This window comes from Pseudorca crassidens, chromosome 9 (genome assembly GCF_039906515.1).
Source record: "Pseudorca crassidens isolate mPseCra1 chromosome 9, mPseCra1.hap1, whole genome shotgun sequence".
NCBI classification, from domain to species: Eukaryota; Metazoa; Chordata; class Mammalia; order Artiodactyla; family Delphinidae; genus Pseudorca; species Pseudorca crassidens.
In genome coordinates this window covers 1663508-1684927 of record NC_090304.1, presented here as the reverse complement: position 1 = coordinate 1684927, position 21420 = coordinate 1663508, and the positions used below count along the sequence as shown (strand labels likewise).

At 66.9% G+C, this 21420-nt stretch overlaps 1 protein-coding gene across 8 annotated transcripts in view; it reads right to left on the bottom strand.

Annotated features, from left to right (window-relative positions):
* The window catches only part of LSP1 (lymphocyte specific protein 1), a 36234-nt gene that overhangs the window by 4878 nt on the left and 9936 nt on the right, over positions 1-21420 (bottom strand). Inside the window, exons 1-8 of one of the 8 annotated variants that reach the window (XM_067747899.1) lie at positions 18173-18354; positions 5186-5323; positions 3994-4161; positions 2095-2293; positions 1676-1765; positions 1387-1430; positions 1137-1218; positions 232-366 (exon numbers count right to left, since the gene is read on the bottom strand). In XM_067747899.1, coding sequence (XP_067604000.1) covers positions 232-366; positions 1137-1218; positions 1387-1430; positions 1676-1765; positions 2095-2293; positions 3994-4161; positions 5186-5323; positions 18173-18234 — 918 coding nt within the window. In that variant the 5' untranslated portion in view covers positions 18235-18354. Of the gene's footprint in view, positions 1-231; positions 367-1136; positions 1219-1386; positions 1431-1675; positions 1766-2094; positions 2294-3993; positions 4162-5185; positions 5324-5614; positions 5635-6627; positions 6654-13241; positions 13441-13551; positions 13656-14861; positions 15445-18172; positions 18355-21420 lie in introns of those variants that run through there. The other 7 variants (XM_067747895.1, XM_067747894.1, XM_067747897.1 and 4 more) reach the window with 7 other exon arrangements.

Here is a 21420-nt window from a genome sequence, read left to right as displayed (position 1 = left end):
GCACGCCTGCCTCCTTGGGTGACAGCCCAGGGGAAGAGGCCGGGAAGGGAAGGTGACATGGTCCATCTTCACCTGGCCCAGCAGCCTTCCCACCCAGCCCTCCACAGGAGCCAGCCTGGCGGAGACCCCGTCCCCCATGCACCACAGTGCCCTCTGCCCACACTTCAGCCTGGACAGTCTCACGCTAGCCTTCCAGAGGGAGCCCAGCCGTGCCCCAGGACAGGAGCCTACCTTACAGGTGGGGGACTTGGCAGAGGACTGAGCCTGCACCTCTCCCGTCTCCCAGCGACTCTTGGTGCTCGCCACGGCCATGCTGGGCAGCTCGATGGACGGCTGGCGGGCTAGCTTTGGGGTCCGGCCAGAGGTCTGCAGAGGAGACAGAGCCCAGGACCACTTTACTGGACAGCCACATGGAACACATCAGAGAGGCCTGTGTGAGCCGCTCCGGCACACAGATGACGTCCTCTGTATGGCTGCATTCCCCCAGGACTGCTTATCCAACGCAGGGCTGGAAGAAGGCGCTCTGGAAAAACGTGTCTTCCTCCCCTCGGTGTACTTGTGAAACACCGCCCTTGCTCTGCAGAGCACAGGTGATGGGTGAGATACGAGACAAATGTGGGGCTGTCCTCGTGCTGCCCCTGGCACAGGGTCGGAGGAGCAGGGGTTGAACGGAAGGGTGTTGGTTGGATGGAATGATGGCTGGATGGAGGGGAGCTAATTGGATGAAAGTGGATGGAGGGGTGTTGGTTGGAGGGAGTGGTGTTGGTTGTGTAGAGGAACATTGGTCAAACAAAAAATAGTGGTTGGATGAAAGGACATTGACTGAATGGAAAAACATTGCTAGGATGGAGGGGTGTTGGTTGGATGGAGTAGTGTTGACTGGATGGAGGGGTGTAGATTGGATGGAAGAGTGTTAGTTGAATAAAAGGGTGTTAGTTGTTGGATGTGGGGGCGTGTAGGATCAATGGAGGGACCCTGGTTGGATGGAGTGGGTTGGTTGGATAAAGGGGTGTTGGCTGGATGGAAGAGTGCAGGTGAAAGGACAGGAGTTGGTTGGATGGAGAGACACTGGTTGGCTGGAGAAATGGGTGCATGAATGGAGGAGGCCCTGCAGAAGCGGAGGGGCCTGTGCGCACCTCGATGGCCTGCGTGTACTGCTCCAGCCTCTCTTCAATCGTGGAGATGGGCAGGGCTGGCTGGGACTTCTTCATGCTGTTACTGGAGGAGAGGAGAAGGGTCATGGCCCAGGCCCCCTCAGTCGGCTTCTAGCCCACCCTGAGCTCCTGCCAGAGCTTTCTCGGGCCCCCAGATCTCCACCTGCTGGGTCCCCTCTTCAACCCTCCCTTGGAGATCCCCGAGTCCTGCCTGGGAAGCAACCAGACGTACCTCTTCTGAATGGAGCGGTGCAGGGACTCAGTTCTGTCGCTGAGCTGTGGAGGGCGGGAGGAGACTGAGCCTCCGAAGCCAGAGCAAGGCCCCCAGCCCACCCCTCCCAGCTGCTCCCACCCACCAGTCCCATTGCCCAGTTTATGCGTTTCACAAGGCTCTGCTGAGAGCCAGCCTGGCAGAGAAGGAGGCCGTGCTCCTGTCCTGGAGCTGCCCTGTGGCTGCCTCTCTGGGACTGTCATTGGTCATGAGTCCGGGACAGAGGACTAGGCTTTGGGGCTTAACCTACTTTGGTGCTGGGGCTCAGGGGAGGCGAGCCCGGGTCCGTCCCCTCCAAGACCAAGGGGCTGGGCGTCCTGCGCTGCTGGCATCTCTTGTGCTGGGAACAGAACGTCTGCGGTTACGGGGTCTGAATGATCGCCCCCTTTGCACCCCTCCTGCCCCACCCAGGACTGGTTGAAGGAAACACCTTCCCCTCCCTGGGCCTCAGGTCCTTTCCCGCCCTGCCATTCTCTGGTTCTGGAGTTCTCGGCAGCAGGAGCTGGCGTTCCATCAGGCAGGGTTACCAACCCCACCGCCCTCTGAGACTGCAGGGGTGCTGGCTCCCTCCGGGCCCATCCCACGAAGCCCGTAGAGCATGCAGGTAGCAGAGACAGATGCAGCCCGGGGGCCGGGGTGTGCCCAGACCCTTTGGGAAGCCACCGGCACCTGCTCATCCTCTGCCTCCTCGGTCTCTGCCAGCCCTGGGCTTCCCTGGACGGCTCCCTCGGGGCCGCTGGGCTCTGTGTCCTCTGTTCCCGGCCCCTCCTGGGGCTCTGAGTCGGGGCTCAGACGCAGCTCCTCCAGACAGACCCCGGCTGGGGTCAGCTCGTCGCCACCCTGGCTCCCAAAGGCGTGCTGGCGGGGCCTGTGGCGGGGAGGGGGAGGCAATCCAACAGGTCGAAGGTCACTTGATCACTTCGAGTCCCTTCCCGTTTCCAAGCCTCAGTTTCCCCATCTGTAAGATGGGCAGTCAGACCAGTTAAGCGCCCAGGAATCTCAAGACCCCGGCCTCTTTGGGGAGGTGAGCCCAAGGCCTCAGAGCCTGCCCTCTGTCGCCAGGGCCATGCGACCAGTGCCCACTGAGGCTAGGCCCGGGCTCCAGGCCCTCAGGACCAGCCCTGGCCCGTGTCTCGCCTGTTGGTGTCCCTGCTGGCTGGCCTCCTGGGGCCGGGGCCGCCTGGGCCCCCTGCTCCCGGCCTGCTCCGGGTTGGGGCGAGCGGGCCTGGGCGGCAGGTGGGAGCTAGGTGGGGTCTGAGGCTTGTCTGGGGGCTGGTCAACTGAGGGACAAGGCAAGGGCTGGGGTCACAGAGAGGGCCGCAGCCGCGAGGAGCAGGGCAGACCAGTCTGGCTGTGCGGGGCGGGGGAGGCCAGCCGCTGGCAGCCTGCGCGACTCTGCATTGGAGCGGGACTGACCCTGGAGAAGAAGATGGGAAATTCTCGCATTTTCCATGATTTCAGGCCCCTCGGTGTTCGTGCCAGCCAAGACGCAGACCACCGCCCAAGGTGGGCCGGGGTCCGAGCCAGCGGCAGGCTCACAGAGGGCCCGTTCAGCTGGGCTACAGGAGGCCAGGCAGGTGCGGGGGGCAGGGAGGCCTGGCGAGAGCAGGAGGGTCCACAGAAGAGCTAGAGTGCCCCCTGCTGTTGGGCGGCCAGTTGGGGACAAAGGGAACAGGACCGGCAGGGCTGCAGCCATCCCAGTGCCAGTGGACGGGCCACCCTGCTGCCCCCGCCCCCCGCCCCCAGCTCAGAAACGCAGAGTGTGCTCTGACCCCCAGAGACAAATGGGGGAAACTGAGGCCTGGAGGGCGGCCGTGGGCAGAGGGCCACGCCAGGAGCAGGGCCCCGGCCAGGCAGCTGGCTCTGAGCGCGGATGGGAAGAGGTGGTGGAGTGACGGGAGGGGTCTTAGCGAGAGCTCGGGGCTGCTTCAGGGGCCTTGGAGGGGACGGGAGGTGGCCAAGAGGGGCTCCGGCGACCCTCGAAGCCACAGGGCCCCAAGCCTGGAGCTCCCGAGCGGAGCTGGGCCCCTGACCCCGGCCTGTGGGGTGCTGAGAGCGGCTCAGACCCCCGGGGTGGGGGCGGGTGAGGCCCCAGAGCAGACCCCAGCCCAGGGCCCCTCCCCCTGCCTGCCCTGGTTCAGAGCGCCTGCACATCTGGAAAGCTTGTCCCCCCAGGCCGACTGGCGGCCGCACATCTGGAAATACCTGCTCCCCTCCGTGGGAATGGAGCTCGCTGCCCCGGGGGAGGAAGGGGCGGCGGCGGGGGCGCAGGGCCTCCCTGACGTCAGTGGGCTGCAGATGTGCTGATGGAGTAACCGCCCGGCGGCCGCAGCTGGTCTGGACGGGCCGGGGCCCTGGGGAGCCCAGCAACGAGATTCCTCCCGTCCCACCCGCGGCACCAGCACCCCCACCGCCGCCCTCCTGTCTCGTTCTCTTCCTCCTTCCCCCCCTACGGCCACGGGGGCATTTTGGGGGGCCACTGGGGTGGCGGGAGCGGAGGGAGTCGCTCGGACACACGTTGGGGGCTTGGACAGAGCACCCCTCCTCCACGCTCTGACCCCCACTTGCCTGTCCTCCTCCTGCCCCCCCTCCGGACTCTCGCCCTGAGGGGGGGCCCCACCGTCCACGGTCTCCCCAGCCCCGCGGTGCTGCCGCCGCTCCTCCGGCTTCTGGGACCAGTCGCCGAAACCCTCGTCCTCGTCCAGTTCAGGGCCCTCCGAGGGCTTCGGGCTGAGGCTGGAAGAGCAGGCACGTTCTCAGGGCTGGGCCAGATGCGGGGCAGGGGGCCGACCCCCCACCCCCACCCCGTCCACAGCGCCTCCCTCTCTCACACCCTGGGCTCCAAGTGCGGGAGACCCCATCTGCCCCAGGGGCAGCACCCCACGGCCGGGCCGAGGCCCCCCCATTGTCAGAGAATCCCTGAGGGCAGGACTGTGCCTCCCCCACAGACTGCAGCTACCTGAGGCCAAGACTGGGCCACGCCCTATTAAGCCAGGGCTCCCCAAGAACAGGGCCACGTCTCCCCGCTCAGCCTGGGGCTCCCCGAATGCTGGGCTGTGTCTCCCCTGCTACCTACGGCCCCCGCGGGTGGGTGCCGAGTTTCCCTCTGCTGTCCCGCCTGAGCCCTGCACCCTGTCCCCCACGGCGGGCCTGTGCTCCGGTGGTCCCTGCCTGCCCCCAGTCCCTGCCTGCTAGGCTGGGGACCTGGCCCGAGGGGCCTTGACCGCTACAGCACCCCACTCCACCCAGAGCTGCTGACTCGGAGAAAATGGAACAAAACAGGGCCTGGGGGAGGGGGAGCGTTATTGGAAAAACAGCCCAGCCCAGCTACAGAGGCCTCCCGGGCCCCGCGAGGGAACAAGCCGGCCCTCGGCCCGCCAAGTTGGATGTGGCCTCAGTGAGTCACAGACGGCAAGGACTAGGGCAAGGGGCTCGGGGGCCAGGGCCCCACAGCTGCGCTCGGAGTCGGTCCAAGCAAGGGGGACCACGCAGGGTGACCAGGGCCGGAGTCGGGACCCCGGGAGGCTGGCCGGTAGGGGGCGGCTCCACACGTCTCCGGCCAGGTGTCCGGCAGACTCCGCTGGCACCTGGGGCTGTGACGACCGACACCCTAAGGGCACCCCCACCCCCGGCCCAGGTTCCAGGGCTGGGCCCCTCCCTCCTTGTCTCAGCTGCTCTGGGGCCTCCAGCCCAGGGCCTGACCCCGCGGCAGCCCTCTGCCCAGGGGTGCAGGACAAGTGAGCTGGCAGTGTCGGCTTACAGCTTCTCCTGCTCTAGCTGCTCCAGGGACTGGCCTCCTTCGCCCTCATCCTGGGCCCGAAGCTGCCAGGCCCTCTCCTGCTCGCGCTGCCCCCGGGCGGCACCCTCCTCTCCTTCCACGCTCCACTGAGTGGCGAGCCTGAGGGACACGGAGAAAGAGTCAACACCGGGGCCCGTACCCCACTTCCCCCGTCCGAGCAGGCCCCAGCAAGGCCTCTCTAGGCCTCAGTTTCCCCATCTTTAGAACAGAGATCTTGAAGGGTGGTTGGGAAGGGGTGCTCGGGTTGGGGGAGGTCCCAGGGTGCTGTTGGTCTCTGGGCGCCCACGTGCCTCCCGGTGATGTGGGGGCCCCTGGGTCAGACAGGCCTGGGGAAACCCCAAGGATGGGACCAGACCCTCCATCCCCTTCCAGCAGGCTGGATCCCTGGACCTCATGGGAGCCAGGACACTGGCTAGTGTAGCTTTGGCCCCAGGCAGGGCCCGGAGGCTACAGGAAGAGCCGGCTGAGGTGCGGAGAGCTGGCTGTGGCCGCTGGACAGCTGGGGTCACTCGTTTGTTCTACCTGAGTCAAGCGGCTGTAGCCTCGGCCACTTGGGCGCTGGTGGCCTGGGCTGAGGTCAGGCCCAGGCGGCCCAGCTAGGCAGCCACGCCCCTAACGTGACCATCCCAGCAGGGGCGATCCTTCCTGCCCCACAGGAGCACCGTGCTGTGGGAGACGGCGGCCCTGCTGGAGGACCCGAAAAGGGCTCTCAGCTCACCCAACACCGCCCCCGCCCCCGGCCCCCGTGCAGCGTCTCTCCGGGCTGTGCTGTCAATGGGGAAACAGGCCCACGCAGAGGCAGGCGCAGGGGACCTCACTCCCACACTTCCTGGGGTTCCTCCCTCGGGTCCACACAAGGTCGGCCTGAGACTGGGGGTCCGGGGCCAGACGACCCTATCCCCGGCCCAGCAGATCTCAGGCTGTTGGCACCTGGTGGGCACCGCAGGCCTCGGCCAGCTGGCACGGCCTGCCACCTCAGCTCCCCCAGAGCCCGGGAGCGGGGTCCTGGGTCTCCGTTCCACAGCGCTCACTGCCCCGAGCTGGGGTCTCAGCCCCTTCCTGCCGTGTCCCCCGCCTGACCCCGCAGCCCGCTCCTTCAGGGCCCCCGTCCCCTGGCCAGGGTGGGCCGGCTCTGTGGTCTCGGCAGCCGTGCCAGCACATGATCTAATCTCTCCTAGGTCTCCTCGGAGCCTCCCAGACAAAAGCCAGGCCCCTCCATAGCCCCAGCTCGAGGCCCACTCCCCCCGCGGCAGCCACACGGGACCCCAGCCACGCAAACCGAACCGCCTGCTCAGCCCTCGGCACCCCCAGTCCGCCCCCCGCCCCGTGCCGCTCCTCAGAAGCGACTTTGACTCCCACCCCCTCCCCACCCGGGCCCCAGGGAGCCACTTAATCCCCCACACCTGGCTCCCATCAGCGTCCTGCTCCAGGCCCTCGGCTGGGGGCTGGGGGCCACGTCCTGTCTGGGGAGGAAGAGGCTGGGGTGATCTCGGGGATGTTGGGGACCTAGGGTCCAGGGCTCCTCCCCACATGAGCACCAACAGCCCCTCCAGACGGAGGGCAGAAGCCTAGCAGGGCAGTGGGGGGACAGAAGGTGCCCACAGCCTCTCCTGGGGGCGCCCGGGGGGATTCCTCCAAGGGGTGAGACCAGCACTGCACCCCTTTCACTGCCATGTCCAAGCTGCACACGCCGATGGCTGTGTTGGGCATTTGGGATTTTTTTAGCCAACATGTGGGGGTGTGTACACGGGCCCCAGTGGGATGTGTGGTGGGCCAGTTGGGGCCTCTCTCAGGACGATAGCTCCTGCCCCCCAGGCCCCTCCCCCAAGCCCCGGGGACCCTTCCCTGGCACAGCTGAGTGCAGAGGCCACACGGCCTGGTCAGCCCACCGGTAGGGCGATGTGTCCCGGCCAGCAAAGCCCCACGCAGGCCTGCACTCAACCGCGCAATGCACAGTGGGCCTGGCACACACACACACGCACACACACACCAACACACACACACACGCACACGTGGCAGGAATGCACACGTGTACGTACGCACTTTCTCCTGAGCCCCACGCAGGCCCACGTGGGCGCACACACCCACACTCCACGCACGGGTCCCAATGCCCCCCACCAGGCACACGTGTGCACACACGTGTGCACACGGACGTCCATGTGCTGACAGAGTCGGGCAGGGGAGCAAGGTGAGGGCAAGGTGGCAGCCCAGGCCCCGGGCCGTCCAGGGGGCCCCAGCACTGTTTAGTGTTTTCCTGCCGTCGTCCTGACAACGCGCCTGGCCAGAGGCCAAGGCATGTCTTCTGAGAACATTGCTCCTGAGGAGCTGGCCCCTCCGAGGGCCACCCCTGCTCCCCGCCGTCTGCATGTGACCCCCGAGCCCTCGGGGCAGGGAGCTCAGGGGGGCCGGAGCAGGGAGCAGGGTAGGGGTCTCGCCACAGCCCCACACTGGGAGAGGCTGCGCTGGCCCCCAGCCCCTGACCCGGCGGCCCAAGGACGGAGCCGGCTCAGCCCCTTTCCTCTGGGCCTCCTCCCTTCCCGCCCGCCTGCCCCAGGATGTGAGTAATGCGGCCCCTCCTGGCCCCTCCCATGACCTCACCCCCTCACTGTTCCACAGCTGGGTTTCGTTCTGGGAACTGAGAGGGGGGCGGCTCTCCTGGGGTGGGGTGGGGGCCTCTGGCCTGGGAAAGGCGCCCCCGGCCGGCGGCCCAGACCCCTTGGCACGCTCGGTGGAGCTGTCAGGATGCTGGCGTCGGCTGGCCGGCCCGCCCGTGGCCCTGGCTCAGCCCGTGCGCAGCTGCGAGGGATTTGGTGTTCCTGCACAAATGCAATTATCTCTTTCCTGCGTCTGCTCTGGCTCCGGGCGCGCCCAGGGTTCAGCCCCAGGGGCTGCTGAATGGGCTCTGCAGCCCCCCCCCGTCACGCTCCAGCGTGGCGCCTCGCCCCACCAGGTACACGAGTGCGCACAGACCCCAACGGGCCGGCTATGGCCCCCTGTCCTCAGTTGGGCTCCCCAAGCTCAGGGGCTAGCCCTGCTGAACGCGTCTACCGCCTACTGGGCCCCTCCTCTCCTTCCTCCGCAGCCCCCCAGTCTCCACCAAGGCTTCGATGGTGCCAGTCCTGGGCCCGGTCTGGCCCTCCCCGCGGTCCCAACCTCCTTCCTCCCCTGCCCTGTGGCGGTTCCAGAGGGGGCATCAGGCCTCGGTCCCGTCTCGACTCTGCCCCCTGCAGGCAGCTCACGGCCACCCCACCTGCTTCTCGACGCTGAAAGCTTTTCAGCCTTCTGGAAAGAGCTTCGGGGCTCAGCTGGGGGGCCGGAGCCCAAGGGAGGACCGGCCTGCGGGCCAGGCCAGAAGTGGGGAACTTCCCCTTGAGACCTGCAGGGCACCCTCCTGGCCATTGTCCCCTGGATACCACGGGCAGGAGCTGGCTGGGAGGCCTGGGGAGCTGGGCTGGTCACCCAGCCGGAGCAGGGGGCCCCTGTCTCCTTGTGACCATCAAGGTGTCCAGTCCCCTCCCGTGCCCCCGCCCTGGGGTCTTGTACGCCAAGGTGGACAACTGCAGAGCAACCGGCGCCTCAAGTGACCACAGAGCCCACGCATGAAGGGACGGGGTGTGGGGGGACCCGAGCCCCAGAGAGGCCACCCAGCCTGGCTGCCGGGGCTGGGGGACAGCACGCACCCCCCACCACCTCAGCTTAGAGCAGCCCCCGAGCGCAGAGACTGGGCCCCGCCGGGAGCTCAGGAGAGGGCAGTGGTGCCTGGGCAGCACCCGCACCCCACAACTCAAGGGGTGCCCCTCACTGGTGGGCAGCGTGGGTCCCGCCCAGGCAGCCCGGGGGAGGGTCCACGGCGGGCACCGGGATGCTGGCTGTCACTCATCTGTGCAGTGAGGCAGCTGTGAGGGGTGAGCCAGGCACAGAGATGGCCCCGAGCAAGCAGGTGGGCAGCGGGCGGGGTGGCAGAGGGTGTGGGCACGGGAGCCGCGGCTGCTGGGAACCTGGCCACCGCCCCCCTGCCCTCCCGACTGCCCTGGCACTGGTCCAGCCCCCCTCCCGGCCCACCCCCCTTCAGCAGTGCCTTCCTGGGCGTGTCTGTACCCCACTGGGTGTCTTATGCCAGGGAGACACCCCACAGGGCAAGCCCCACCCCACTGTCCAGGGAAGCTCAGGAATCGAACTTGAACTTGAGTCTGAAAGATGAGCCTCAGAGGCTGAGGGCAAGAGCAGAGGCAGGGCCAGCGGGCGGGAGAGCTCCCAGTGGTGCCCCGCCTCCTCCGTGGGGTGTCCCCGGGCGAGCCCATGCCAGCACAGGTGCCGTCAGATCAGCATTTGGGAGGGAGGCCCAGCTGGGACGTGGAGAAGGGGGAGATGCCGGCTGGGGGCGGGGGGCAGTTAGGGGGGGAAGCTGCAGCCTGGGTGCTGCAGGGGCAAAGGGACAGGAGGGGAGAGGTGGGAACCTGGGAGGGGTCCGCCTTGTGGGGGGGCGGTCACTGAGTTGAGCTTGGACGTGCGGGGTGCGTGGAGACCTCGGGGAGATAGTCAGTAGGAAGGAACGGCAGGTGGGGAGGGGCCCGGCTCACCTGGGGATGAATAACCTCTAAGGGAGCCATGGGGACCCCGAGAGGGAAAGGCTGGGGGGCACCAAGCCCCTAGGGGCTCTAGGCCAGAGGTTCCCTCTGGTTTCCCTTGCTCCGGCCCCTCCCCGCCCTGCAGGGCACCCCCAGGGCCTGCTGTCCAGGGGTGCGGTCACAGGGTCAGCCTCCACTGGGGGCCTCGGGGTCCCCCTCTGCTGGGGGTGTGGGAGTGCCAGCTCTTCCAGAGTCCTGTGGGGCAGGACTCAGGGGCAGAGAAGGACCCGGGAAGATGGGGTGCAGAGGCTAAGCTGTGGGTCTGGGGGAGACCAAAGTTTCCGAGCAGGGGGGAGGGTGATTGGAGGGGACCTGAGGTGGGGAGCCCGTTGCCATCCTCGGGGTGACCCGATGAGGCCCGCAGGGACGGGGCGTGGAGGGGCAGGAGGGATGGCTGTCAGTCACCCCGGCAGGAGGGAGGGCCCAGGCTGCCCGAGGAGGGGCCGCTGCTGGGCCTGGGAAGCAGTCCAGGCGCTCCAGGGAGGAGAGGCCGGGCGAGCCAGGCTGTGGCTCTGTACTGTCTCCCTGACCCTCCTCTGCAGGGGGAGACCTCAGGCCCAGCCTCAAGCTCCCCAGCCGTTAAAAGGGGTGCTGACCCACTGGGCAGGGAGTAAAACTGAGACCACCCCCCGAGGCGGGCCCAGCTCCCGCTTCCCCACGGCTGGCACTGCCGGCAGACCTGTGTCCCCAAGAAGGAGGCTGCAGTCCCAGCAGGGGAGGCCCGGCCCGCACCCCGCCCCATGTCCCTCTTGGCCACGTGAGCAGGTCACGTGCGGGAAGCCTCCCTGGATGAGGGGACATCTACCTGCAAAGCTGGCTTTCCCCACAACCGCAGAGAGGACGGCACCCCGAAGGGCGTGGGCCAGGGCGGCTGTGTCTCCAGGGCACCGGGCGGAGCTCGGGGGAGGTGGCACCGCCACGGCCTCTGGGAGCCGGAAGCTAGCAGGAGAGAGGCCAGCCCTACAGGGGCTCACGCGCCCCGAGGCTACAGCACCCTAGGGCGGCCCAGAGATGAAGGGCAGAGCGTCCTGCCCCCCCAGGACCGCAGCTGCTCCCCAGCCCCGAGGGAGGGGAGGGCTCTGGGACCTGGGCCGGTAGCCCTGGGGCAGCGGCCAGAGCAGCCTGTGGGTGGGGCCTGTTCATCAGCAGTGCGTCAGCCCAGACCCCACCCCGCCGCCGGCACTGCCTCCCGCCCCTAGGGGGCACCGCCCCGTCTCACAGCAGACGGGCCGAATCTGCGCATCACAGTGTGGCCTCCGTGCCCAACACCCCTTCGTCTTCTCCCAGTGGGGCAATTCTTGGGGGGCGTCTCATTCGGGGGAACCCCAACTGCCCTGCCCAGAGCCCCCAAAGGCGACGACCCCCTCCTGCACGACTTTCCAGCCAGCCCCGGGGCAAACTGGGGAGGCTGCCTCTGCCTCGGCCCTCCAGCCACCAGGGACCCTCGGGCCAAGCCCCCGTTCCCGTCTCCTCTGGGCCTTCACCCCACTGGCCCCTGGGGGCCACGTCTGCCGGCTCCAGACCCCACTCAGCTGGGGCAGTTCCACCGCCCAGTTCTCGGCCGGCTGGCACCCCACCTTAGAGCTGACAAGAAAGCGGGAGATGATGCTGCAGGGCCTGAGGTCTCCCCTGGTAAGGGGAGACGGGGGACCACAGCCCCCCACCGTCACCGCCCCAGCCTCCCTCCCTGGGCCGGGCTACCCCGGACGACACCCCGACACCCGACACCTGCTCCACAGCCTCCCAGCCAGCGCAGACAGCTCCCCTCAGCCTGCCTGGGATGACCTGTGTTCTCGCGTTCCTCCATCCCCAGGGCCTCTGTCTCCCCATGCCCTTCCCTCTCCCCACCCCCGTTCCCTCCCCCTCCCTTTCTTTGCCAGCACTTTGCTTTGCCAGGTGCTAGGGACCCAGAGATGGGTGCCATTTCCTCTGCCCTTACAGATCTTAGAGGCCGCCAGGAAAACCAGTGCTGACCCCACACTGTGGCTCAAGGGCCCCAGAAGAGGACCCCTATAGCAAGCTTTATTTTGGGGGCAGTCACTGGCAAGAGGCCCTCTCAGGTGAGGGGGCCCCTGTGCCTGCATCCAGCCTGGAGGGACAAGGGGCCACAGTGGGAGGAGGCCCTGGGAGAGAGGAAGGTGGCCGCTAGAAGACACGACGAGGGGCATCGCGGCCAAGGGAGGCGGGCATGGACGGGGCACAGCACACAGAGCCGGGACCCCCACCACAGCCCCGCCTCTCTCTTCCCATCCTCCCCCGGGGTCCAGAAGTGAAGCCCACCCTCTACTGTGTGACCCACAGTCCCGGTACCTCCCAGACGGGTGTGCCCGTCTCCTGCCTCCCCACCTGCAGGACAGGGTGGTGTGGGAGGGGCCTCTGTTCCCATGGACTCCGGCTCTACATCCTGCCGCAGACCTGCCCGGTCCCAGACCTGTGCCAGCCCCGTTCCCCGGTGCGGCCCACTCGCTGCACGCCCCATGCAAGACCCCACCCTGCCCTCTGGCTGGGCCCCCATCCCTGCTTCATTCGCTGCTGCCCACTGTGCAGTGCCGGACGCCTGGGTTCTTGCTGCCTCCTCCCCAGACCTGGGACGCAGCGGCCGCCTCGGGACCCACGCGGCCCCCGGGGGACCAGGCTCTGATGCTGGTGGGGGCGACAGCAGGGCAGGCCTGCCCGTCACACCACTGGCCCCAAAGTCGTCCAGGCTGGTCGGGTGGACCCCCCAGCACCCCCCCCCCGCAAACAGCCAGATGGGAAAGGTGCCCAGCCGGAGTTCACTGCCACCCAGGCGCCCACGCACTGGCAAACGGCCCTGCCTAAGGAGTCTGTGACCCTCCTCGTGGGGCTTTACCCCCTCTCACAGCTCAGCCCTACAGAGCCCCACGCCTTGGGCCCCGAAGACCCCGCCGAGCCTGGAAAGTGGGCACGCGGCCCCTGAGCCCCTCTACCTCAGGCTTCCCCCGGGTCGTCAAGGCTCGGTCCCCAGCGTGGGGTCCACAGCAGAGCTGAATGTCCCGCTGCCCAGCCTGTCACCTCCCTCTGCCTGGATGGCCTACCTCTAGTGATGGGCTCCATGGTCGGCCTCCTGGCATTGGCTCTTCTACATCTCTGCCCCCATTTGCTCAGACCAGCCTGCCCATCTGGGCTGGGGGTGGCCGGCATGCCTGTGGCCGGCGCTGGCCCTGCGCTTGCCGCTCCCCCCTCTGCCCTGTGCCCCACGCACACGGGTCTTTCCTTTCCCCTCCGAGTCACTGACCACAGCGCCGCGGGGGCCTGGGCCAAATGCCGCGGCAGCCCAGGAGACCTCCCTAGGCACCCCCGCCCCATCCTCACACCAGTGAGTCGCCCTGCCCACCCCTACGCCTACACACTGCATCACCCGGGCCGACCTCCGGGGGATGGGACCTGGGGGCTGACCGCACAGCACCAGCTCCAGCCGCATCCCCGGGCCCGGCCCAGTCTCCTCCTGGCGCCGGACGGCCCTCCAGGAGAGCCGGACGCTGCCGAGCCCAGCTGGGACTGCCTGGCACAGCCCTCAGAGCGCTCACGGGGCCAGGCCCTGGCACGCTCCAGGACACGCGACCGGTGGCTGGCACTGGCTGGAGCCTCTGCCACCCCCTCCCCCTCCTCCTGTGCGGAGCCCCGGGTCCACCTCCCACTCCCCAAGGCCCCACACGTGGCTCTCCCCGCGGTCGGCACCAAAGGGGTTCTCTTCCTCCGCCGAGTCCCGGGGTCTGCACGTCGTCCAAACCTGTCTGCCCACCTGGGCAGGAGGTGCAGCCTGGCATCTGACCACCTGTCCGTCTGCTCCTGGCTCCGCCCTCCCCGAGATCCCTGGGTCCCCACGTGCACGGAGCAGCGGGACCCTCTCCCTGATGCCTCCACACCATTTGTGCCACCGGAGCCCCCAACACGCAGCCCCCAGCCCTTCCTTCAAGGTGCTCCTTCATCCCTGACCCCTTGGGAGCGATCATTCTGGGGGTACAGGGGCTTTGCCATTGGACCGGCCCTAATTCACTCTGTCATGCCACCCCTGGCTGTGTGTCTTGTGATTCTGCAGACCCTGTTGCCTGTCCCCCAGGGCGGGGCCAACACCCCGGCCTCCCCGCCCGCACAGGTGGGGGCGTGGGCTCAGCCTCAGCGGCTCTGTGGGGCGCCACGCTTCTGGATGTCCCACCAGACCCCGGTCCTCTGTCCCCAAAGTCTTGGCCAAGAGCTAGGGGCTCGGCCGGAACGACCCCATTAAAGGGACAAAGTGACCCTCCACGGGCAAGGAAACTGAGGCTCAGAGATGCAGCGTCTCACTGGGGGCCCCCCACCCCAAGGAGGCACAGGCAGGGTCCCAACCCCGCAGCCCCTGGGTCACCATCCAGGAGGGCCCAGCCCAGGAATGGGGTGCCGCCTCCGGGCCCCCCTGCCTCCTCCCCTCTCCTCACTGGGTTTTCCTCTCCTTCTCTTCCCTTTTCTCCCCGCCTTCCCTTCTCTCACCTGCCTGCCCTCACCCACCTTCCCGGGAGGGTCACCGCAGGCGGTGGTCACTGCTGCCCTCCCCATCCCCCCGTACTGGGTGCCCACTCCACCCGGCCCCCGGGGGCCCCTTCCTTCATCCCAGGACCCCTCGAGCATCCCCATCTCCTGCCTCATCCAGCCCCTCCTTTGCTGCCTCTCCCTCCTTTTGACCACTGTCCTGTCCCCTGCCCTCATCCCGTCCTGTCCCCACACGTCCCCTTTCTGTCTTCACAGGGGCCCCGCTGCCCCTTGCCCTCTCCACTCTGTCTTCCCCCCACTTCTTCCACCCACCACCGGGAAGGACACATCCCGGCGGGAGAGCCTCAGGGTCCACAGGGCACACCCCAGCCGCAGCCTCACCTCCACAAGCCTCAGGACCTCCCCGCCCGTCATGGGCAGCAGCCGTCCCTCATGTGCCCGGCACCCTCGCCTCCTGGGGTGGGCCGGGGTCTGGTGCCACCCAGCGCCCACCTGCAGTGGGTCAGCCCCTGGCCACCCACCTGTGCTGAGCCGCTCCTGGGGCCCACACCCTGTCCAGCTGTCCCTCAGGGCCCAGGAGCCGTGGGGCGCCGTCTCGAGGCTCTGGCAGGGACAGGGGCGCCAGCCCCCAGGTGCCCGGTGCGCGCTGGCCGCCACTCACTTGCCGCTCTCTCCCACTCTGGTTTGCGGGTCGGGGCTGGAGCCTGGCCTGAACCTCAGCGCTCTGGGCTCCGGCCCTGACACCCTGCCCAAGGGGCTGGGCCACTTGGTCCCTGTACCCCCTGCTGCTGGCTCGCCCGGGCTCCCAGGGCAGTACCCGCTCTGAACGACAGACCACCCGGACCCGTGGCAGCACCGCCCACCGGGCGCCCGGCCTGACCAGGGCAGGAGCCACCCCACCCCCGGATGCGGGCCCTTGGGTGGGCCCAAAGCAGCCACGCCCCTCTGACACCGTAGTTTCTGGCCTGGCTTCCCCCAGTCCCCGTGGGCCAGCCCAGAACGCAGCCGGCCCCATCCCTCGCCCTCTTGCCACTTGGGCTCCCTAGAGGCCTCCTGGGACAGGCTGGCCAGGGTGGGAGAGCCAGGCATGGAGATCACCAACGTGTCCGAGGTGGATGTGTGCTGGGAGCCGGGGGCTGGGGGCTCCTCTGGCGCCCAGAGCTTCCCCTGGGGGACCAGGAGCCCCTTGCACTGTGCCAGCTCAGCCCCTACCTTAAAAAGCCAGGCCCTTGAGGACCGTGTGACCCGGCAGGTGGCCCCGAGTCCAGCGTCCTCTGGGAGTGAATGGACCCAGGGTCCCCTCGCTGCCCTCCGACGGCCCCTAACACTGGGGGGGGGCCTGGGGAGAGGCTTGGATCCCCCAGGGTGGCTGGAGGGGTCCGGGAGTGATTCCCAGCCAGAGCTGGGCTTGGGGGCACGGGGGCTGGGGAGGGGTCAGCCCTGGGCTCCGACCCTGCCCGCCTACCGGCTCCGCTCAGCACCCGGTGGCCACACGCCGCAGCCCAGCGTGAGCCGCTTGGGTGAGGGGTGCGGGCGGGGCAGGGAGGCGATTTCCCTACGGGCCCATAGGGTCGCTTTTAATCCACTTAAACTGGATTCAGTCTACACCCCAGCCACTGCTGGTGTCAGCAAACCCTCGCGGCGCTTGTCACGGAGGGGACGGCGCCCCCTCTGCTGGCCCCCTTCCCCTGCGCCCAGGCGTTCGAGGTAAGGGACTGGGGTGAGGCAGGGGGCGAGGGGGACAGCTTCCCCACTCCCAAGGGGACCCGGGGCGACTCATAGCCTCTCCGAGTCTTGTTTTCTGTTGCCCATCGGGGACAAGGGGCCTGTCGGCCGGCAGGCCCATTAGATTCGGGAGAGAGGGTGGCAGGAAGTCACATCTGTGTGTGGTGTGTGATGTGTAGCCCCGCCGGCCGCTGGGTCAGGGGCCTGGAGCGTGTGCGGGTCTGTGCACGTCGTCGGGAGCATGACCACGTGCAGGGGGCTTGCTCAGCGTGGCCGGACGGACAGACGCACTCCACGACTCTTCACGAGGGACCCTTGCGTGCTCCCCCCCCCCGCCCCACCCTCCACAGCGGGAGTCCCCGGGGAGCTCAGAGGGAGGTTTCCTCCCGTCCCTGCCCTGGCTGGCCACCTGCCTGGGTCCTCGGGGCTCGTGCCCACCTGCCCCCACCCTCAGTCCAGCTGCACCCTCTGAGCCCCGCTGGCGCCTCCAGCTCGCCCCCCGCTCACCCAGGTCAGCAACCTGGCACCAGGTCTGGGAGCTGAGCCAAAGCCATACCTGGACGGATGCTTGTGACAACAGATGCTTGTGCACACAGCCAGGCCCTGGGGCTCTCCCTGCACCACCACCCCCCACAGTGGGCTGGGCAACACGCTCCCATGGCTTCAGTTTCCCCATTTGTTACGTGGCGCTGGGGAGCCCCGGGGACTGACCCAGCAGGCACTCCTCTGTTCCTGGACCACAGACTGGGGACAGGGGGACAGCAGTGACTCCTGGGAGGACACATCCCAACTGACAGGAACGGGAGGTCCCGCCTGAGACACGTGGATTGGGCAGGTGTGAAGCCCAGGAGACCCAGGGGGGCCTGCCTTCTCCACGGGCAGAGCGGGGCCCCAAGGGAGCACGCCCAGCAGGGCCCCCTCCAACCCTCTCTCTGGGCCCCACCCTGGGGTCGCAGCCCTAAGGCCAGGCCAGGGTGGGGCAGGGAGAGAGCCATCCCTCCGTGACTGCAGAGACCCTGCTGACGGGGCCCGGGGCTGTTCTCAACTCCCCTCAGAGGCTGCTAAGCCCACCTGCACACCTTGACCCCCTCATCCCAGAGTCAGAGCTGGGGTGGACTGGGAATGCTGAGGGATGCCGGTGCCCTCCAGGAGCTGGCAGCCTGCCCAGCCTGTGCCATGCCGTCCAAGGGGGCAGGGAGCAGGCCCGCAGGCCTGGCGGAAGAGGGCAGTCCTCCAAGCTCAGGAGAAGCCGAGGCGGGCTGCACGCAGGAGGCAGCATTTCCGCTGGGCCTTAGATGCCTGGAAGGGTGGAGGAGGAGGAAGGGCATTGCAGGCGGCTCAGAGGGAGGCAGGGAGCCGCCCACAGTGCGCAGCGGCTCTGAGCCCACCTGCGGCACTTTGCTTCTGCTCTCTTTCCAGGACTCTGCGAGGCAGGGCCACCACACCCCGACCTTACAGAGGAGGAAACTGAGGCCCAGAGAGGACTGGGCACTGGCCCATGGCCCGAGGATGCAGGAGCCAGGATTCCAGCTCGGGAAGATCCGGCTCTGAGGCCCAAGAACTCACGTGGCCCGCGGCCCCTTCCGCGCTGGGCCGGTGCCCGAAGGGCCGGGGTGGTGAATGTGGTACTAAGTCCAGTTTCATCATCTGTAAAGTAAGGGGTGACTGGACAGTCCCCGAGGGCCTGCAGGACCAGAGGAGGCCTCGGAGGCCACGCTGGGGCCACGCTCTTCAGCCGGGGAGTGCAGCCTGCGCGGAGACCCAGGGCCCGGGGAAGGGTCTTCGAGCAGAGAGTGGCCACTGCCTGAGGCCCGGCGGTGCAGTTGGGAGAAGAGGACGCGATGTTGGGGGCGCAGAGGAAGGGACGGGCCCGCGCGCACGCACCCACACGCACGTGCGCACGCCAGGCCCACAGCCTGGTGCACCCCACACCCTGCCCGCGGCACAGGGGCCGCAGAGCTGCCGGGCTGGGGCCAGGCTCCTGGGGTAGGCTGGGGAGCCCCACGCCCAGGCGGCCCAGGCTCCGCGGTGCCAGTCCTCCGTGGGTGGCACCAGCGCGGGCACCCTGCCCTGCCCTCCGCGCCCCAGCCTGGGCGGAGGGACCTACCTCAGGAGGCTCTCCAGGCCCTGTTTGCTAGAATTCCTTCTCAGGAGCGCAGAGCTGCTCATGATGCGGCCGCCCGCCTGGCCGGCGACCTGGCCTGACCCCAGCCCTGGGGACTGGACGCTGCGGCTGCTTCTTCAAAGGCTCCTGCCTGCGGCCCTCTGCGGCTGCCCTGCCCCCTCCACTCCCCCTGCCACTGGTACCCTCTCCCCCCTCTCTCTCTCCTTCCCCCTTTCCCTCCTTCTTGCTCTGTCTCTCCCTCTGGCTGGCTGGCTGGTCTCTGGCTCTGACACCCCCTCCCCTGCCTCCTCTCTGTGTCTGTTGGTCTGTGACCCTCCGCCTGTCTGTCCTGGCCCCTCTGGCCCCCGGGGGTCCCCTGGGCCAGCTCCCCACTGGCTGCCCCCGGGCTGTCCGAGTGCCCCTCTGTCCCTGCCTCTGCGGCCTCGCGGACTCTGGGTCTCGCGGCCCCTCTCCCGCTCCAGGACGCCTAGCAGCTGCTTCCCGTTGGTTCCCCCCAGCCCCCTCCCCCGCCCCCCTCGGTCTTCTCCACCTCCACCTCCCCCTCCTTCTGAGACTAGTAAAAATGTCAGAGAGAAAACCCTCGCAGCCCAGCAGCCTGGGGGCTTAGCAGGACCTCAGAGGCCTGTGATGGGCAGGCGGCAGCCTCCCTCCCTCCTCCTCTCCCGCCTCCCCCCTCCCCTGCCCTGGCCACCTTGGCGGCCGCTCCCTGCCTTGCAGGCTCCTCCCTCCTGCATCCCATCTCCATCGCTCACTGGTGCCTGGTCCCCCACATCTGCTTCCCCATCCCTGCCCGCCTCTCCCCTTGCCCAGCCCTGGCCTAGCTGCCCTCTGGCCCTCTCCACGGCCCTGCCCAGCCCGGCCCGGGGCCCGTGCTCCTTCCTCCGTTGCCCCCCGGCCTCCCTGGTCCCACACTCAGCCCCTCTCTCCTTTCTTTTCCCTCTGGTGTCTCTCTGTCTCTATCTCTGTCTCCCTCCTTCCCTCCCCCTCCCTTCCTCTCCCCTCCCTTCCTCTTCTCCCTCCTCCCCCTCCCTCCTCTCCCCTCCCTCCCGTTCTCCATTTTCCCTTTGTTTCTTTCCAGCCCTCTGCTCCTGTTATCACCTCACGGGGGAGGCCGGGGCACCCCAGGAATCCTGTCTGCTCCCCAGTGGGGAGGCTGCTGCCCTCCCCCGTCCCCTGCCAGACGGTACTGGAAGGTCGGAGCAGCGACACCCCACAAGGCAGAGGCCAACACAGCCTCTCCCGTCGGGATGGGAGAGCCATGCTCCCCAGAAGTGGCCAGTGGCACGAGGTCGGTGTGGTGGCCTGGCCAGCGGCCCCCCTTGCCCCCGGGCTCTGGCCAAGGCCCCAGGAGGAGCAGCCCAGCCCACTGTTTCTCCGGTTGGGCTGAGTCGCCGTGACTCACTGGAGCACACGCGAGGCGAGTGGCCGGACCAGGGAGGGACCAGACTCGGGCTCGCTCGCTGGGACTCGCCGGGACTCGCCGAGGGCCAGCTCCGGGCCGAGCCATCTCACATCCAGGAGCTCACCAGGCTCGCCAACGCCCACGACCACCCTGACAGGCAGACACCACCGTACCTGTGTCCCAGATGGGGAAACCGAGGCTCAGACTAGTACCCGAGGTCGGAGAGCAGGGGCCCGGCACAGCCGGAACCAAGCCCGTCTACCGACAGCTGGCCACCACAGCACTGGCCCGGCCACCTCCCTCCACCCCACGGCCGCACGCAGAGCAATGGCCCTCTTGCTTCCCCAGCTAGTCTGCCCTCTGGCTGTGCCAGGCGGTCAGGGCCAGTGAGCACCTGCATATGTGTGAGTGGACAAAGGGTCAGGTTAGGCTCGGACCGGCAAGCAGGTGGACACGTGGGTGAATCCCTGGGTGTTGGAGGGGGCAGCGGCGTCAGAAGAATTCCACATGGCACATAGGTCCCAGGGGCTCAGGTGGTGGCTGTCTGGTGAAGACTTTGTGGAGGTCGGGACGTCCGGCTCAGACGCCCCCCCACGTAACAGGCCGTGTCCCGTGGCCCACAGCCTGCCCCTCCCCCCGCACAACCCAGAGGAGCCAGAGAATGTGGGGTGTGCCGCAGAGAACAGCTGTGCCCATTGCCCATCCCCAGCCTCCAGCCGGAGCTGCGGAGACCTCAGGATTCTGGTGGGAGGAGGGAGGGCGACGGGGCCAGGCCTCGAGCGGAGCCAGATCACCCAGGGAAAGTAAGCGTGTGTTTCCCTTCCATCTCAACCTGCCCGTCTCCCCCTGCCTCCTGCTCTTACTGCTGGAATCCCAGTCACAGGCAGCCAGGCATGAAATGTGCCAAATTATATTTTGGTTCAAAAGAAGGAAAAATATTTCCACAGGGTAGAGGGCTGCCTTGGGGTGGCAGGGGTTTCCTGTCACTAGAACTTAAATAGTGTTGCACGATTATTCATCAGACTGATGGGTGGGAGGTAGCAAGAAAAGATCTTTAAATGCGGTGGTCAGGACTCAGTTTCCCAATTAGGGCATGTCCCAACGCGAACAATAGGGCAGAGTATTTGATGTCAACTGTACCATTATTTGTCCATCCATCCATTTATCCACCATCCACCCATCCTCCATCCATCCTCCATCCATCCATCCTCCACCCATCATCTATTGATCCATCCTCTATCCATCGTCCATCCATCCATACTCCGTAAGTCCATCCATCCATCCATCCACCCATCCATCCATCCTCCATCCATCATCTGTCCATCCTCCATCTGTCCATCCATCCTCCATCCATCCATCCATCCATGCTCTCCATCTGTCCTCTCTATACAGCTATCTGTTTTTCCTTGTATCGTCTATGAATCCATCAATTTCTCAATATATCTATCCATTCAATTGTCCATGTAAGCAATACATTCTTCCATCAATTCATTCAATCCATCCAATGCGTGTAAACTCACGTCCATCCCTATTTCTTTACATTTCTTCATGGAGCAAGTGTCCACCCACCCACCCACTCATCTATCCCTCCATTCATCCATCCATGTACATACCCATCCATCCATCCATTTATTTAAATGCCTTAATACATGTAAAACATGTAAAACACTTAAAAGAAGCATTTAGCTAGTCATCCACCTATCCTGAACATAATATCTACTCAATATGTTAATTACTATTATCTATGTATTCATCAATTTGTATATCTATCTGCCCATATATGCAACTGGTGAACTATTTGTTCATTCTTTAATACATTCTTCTATCT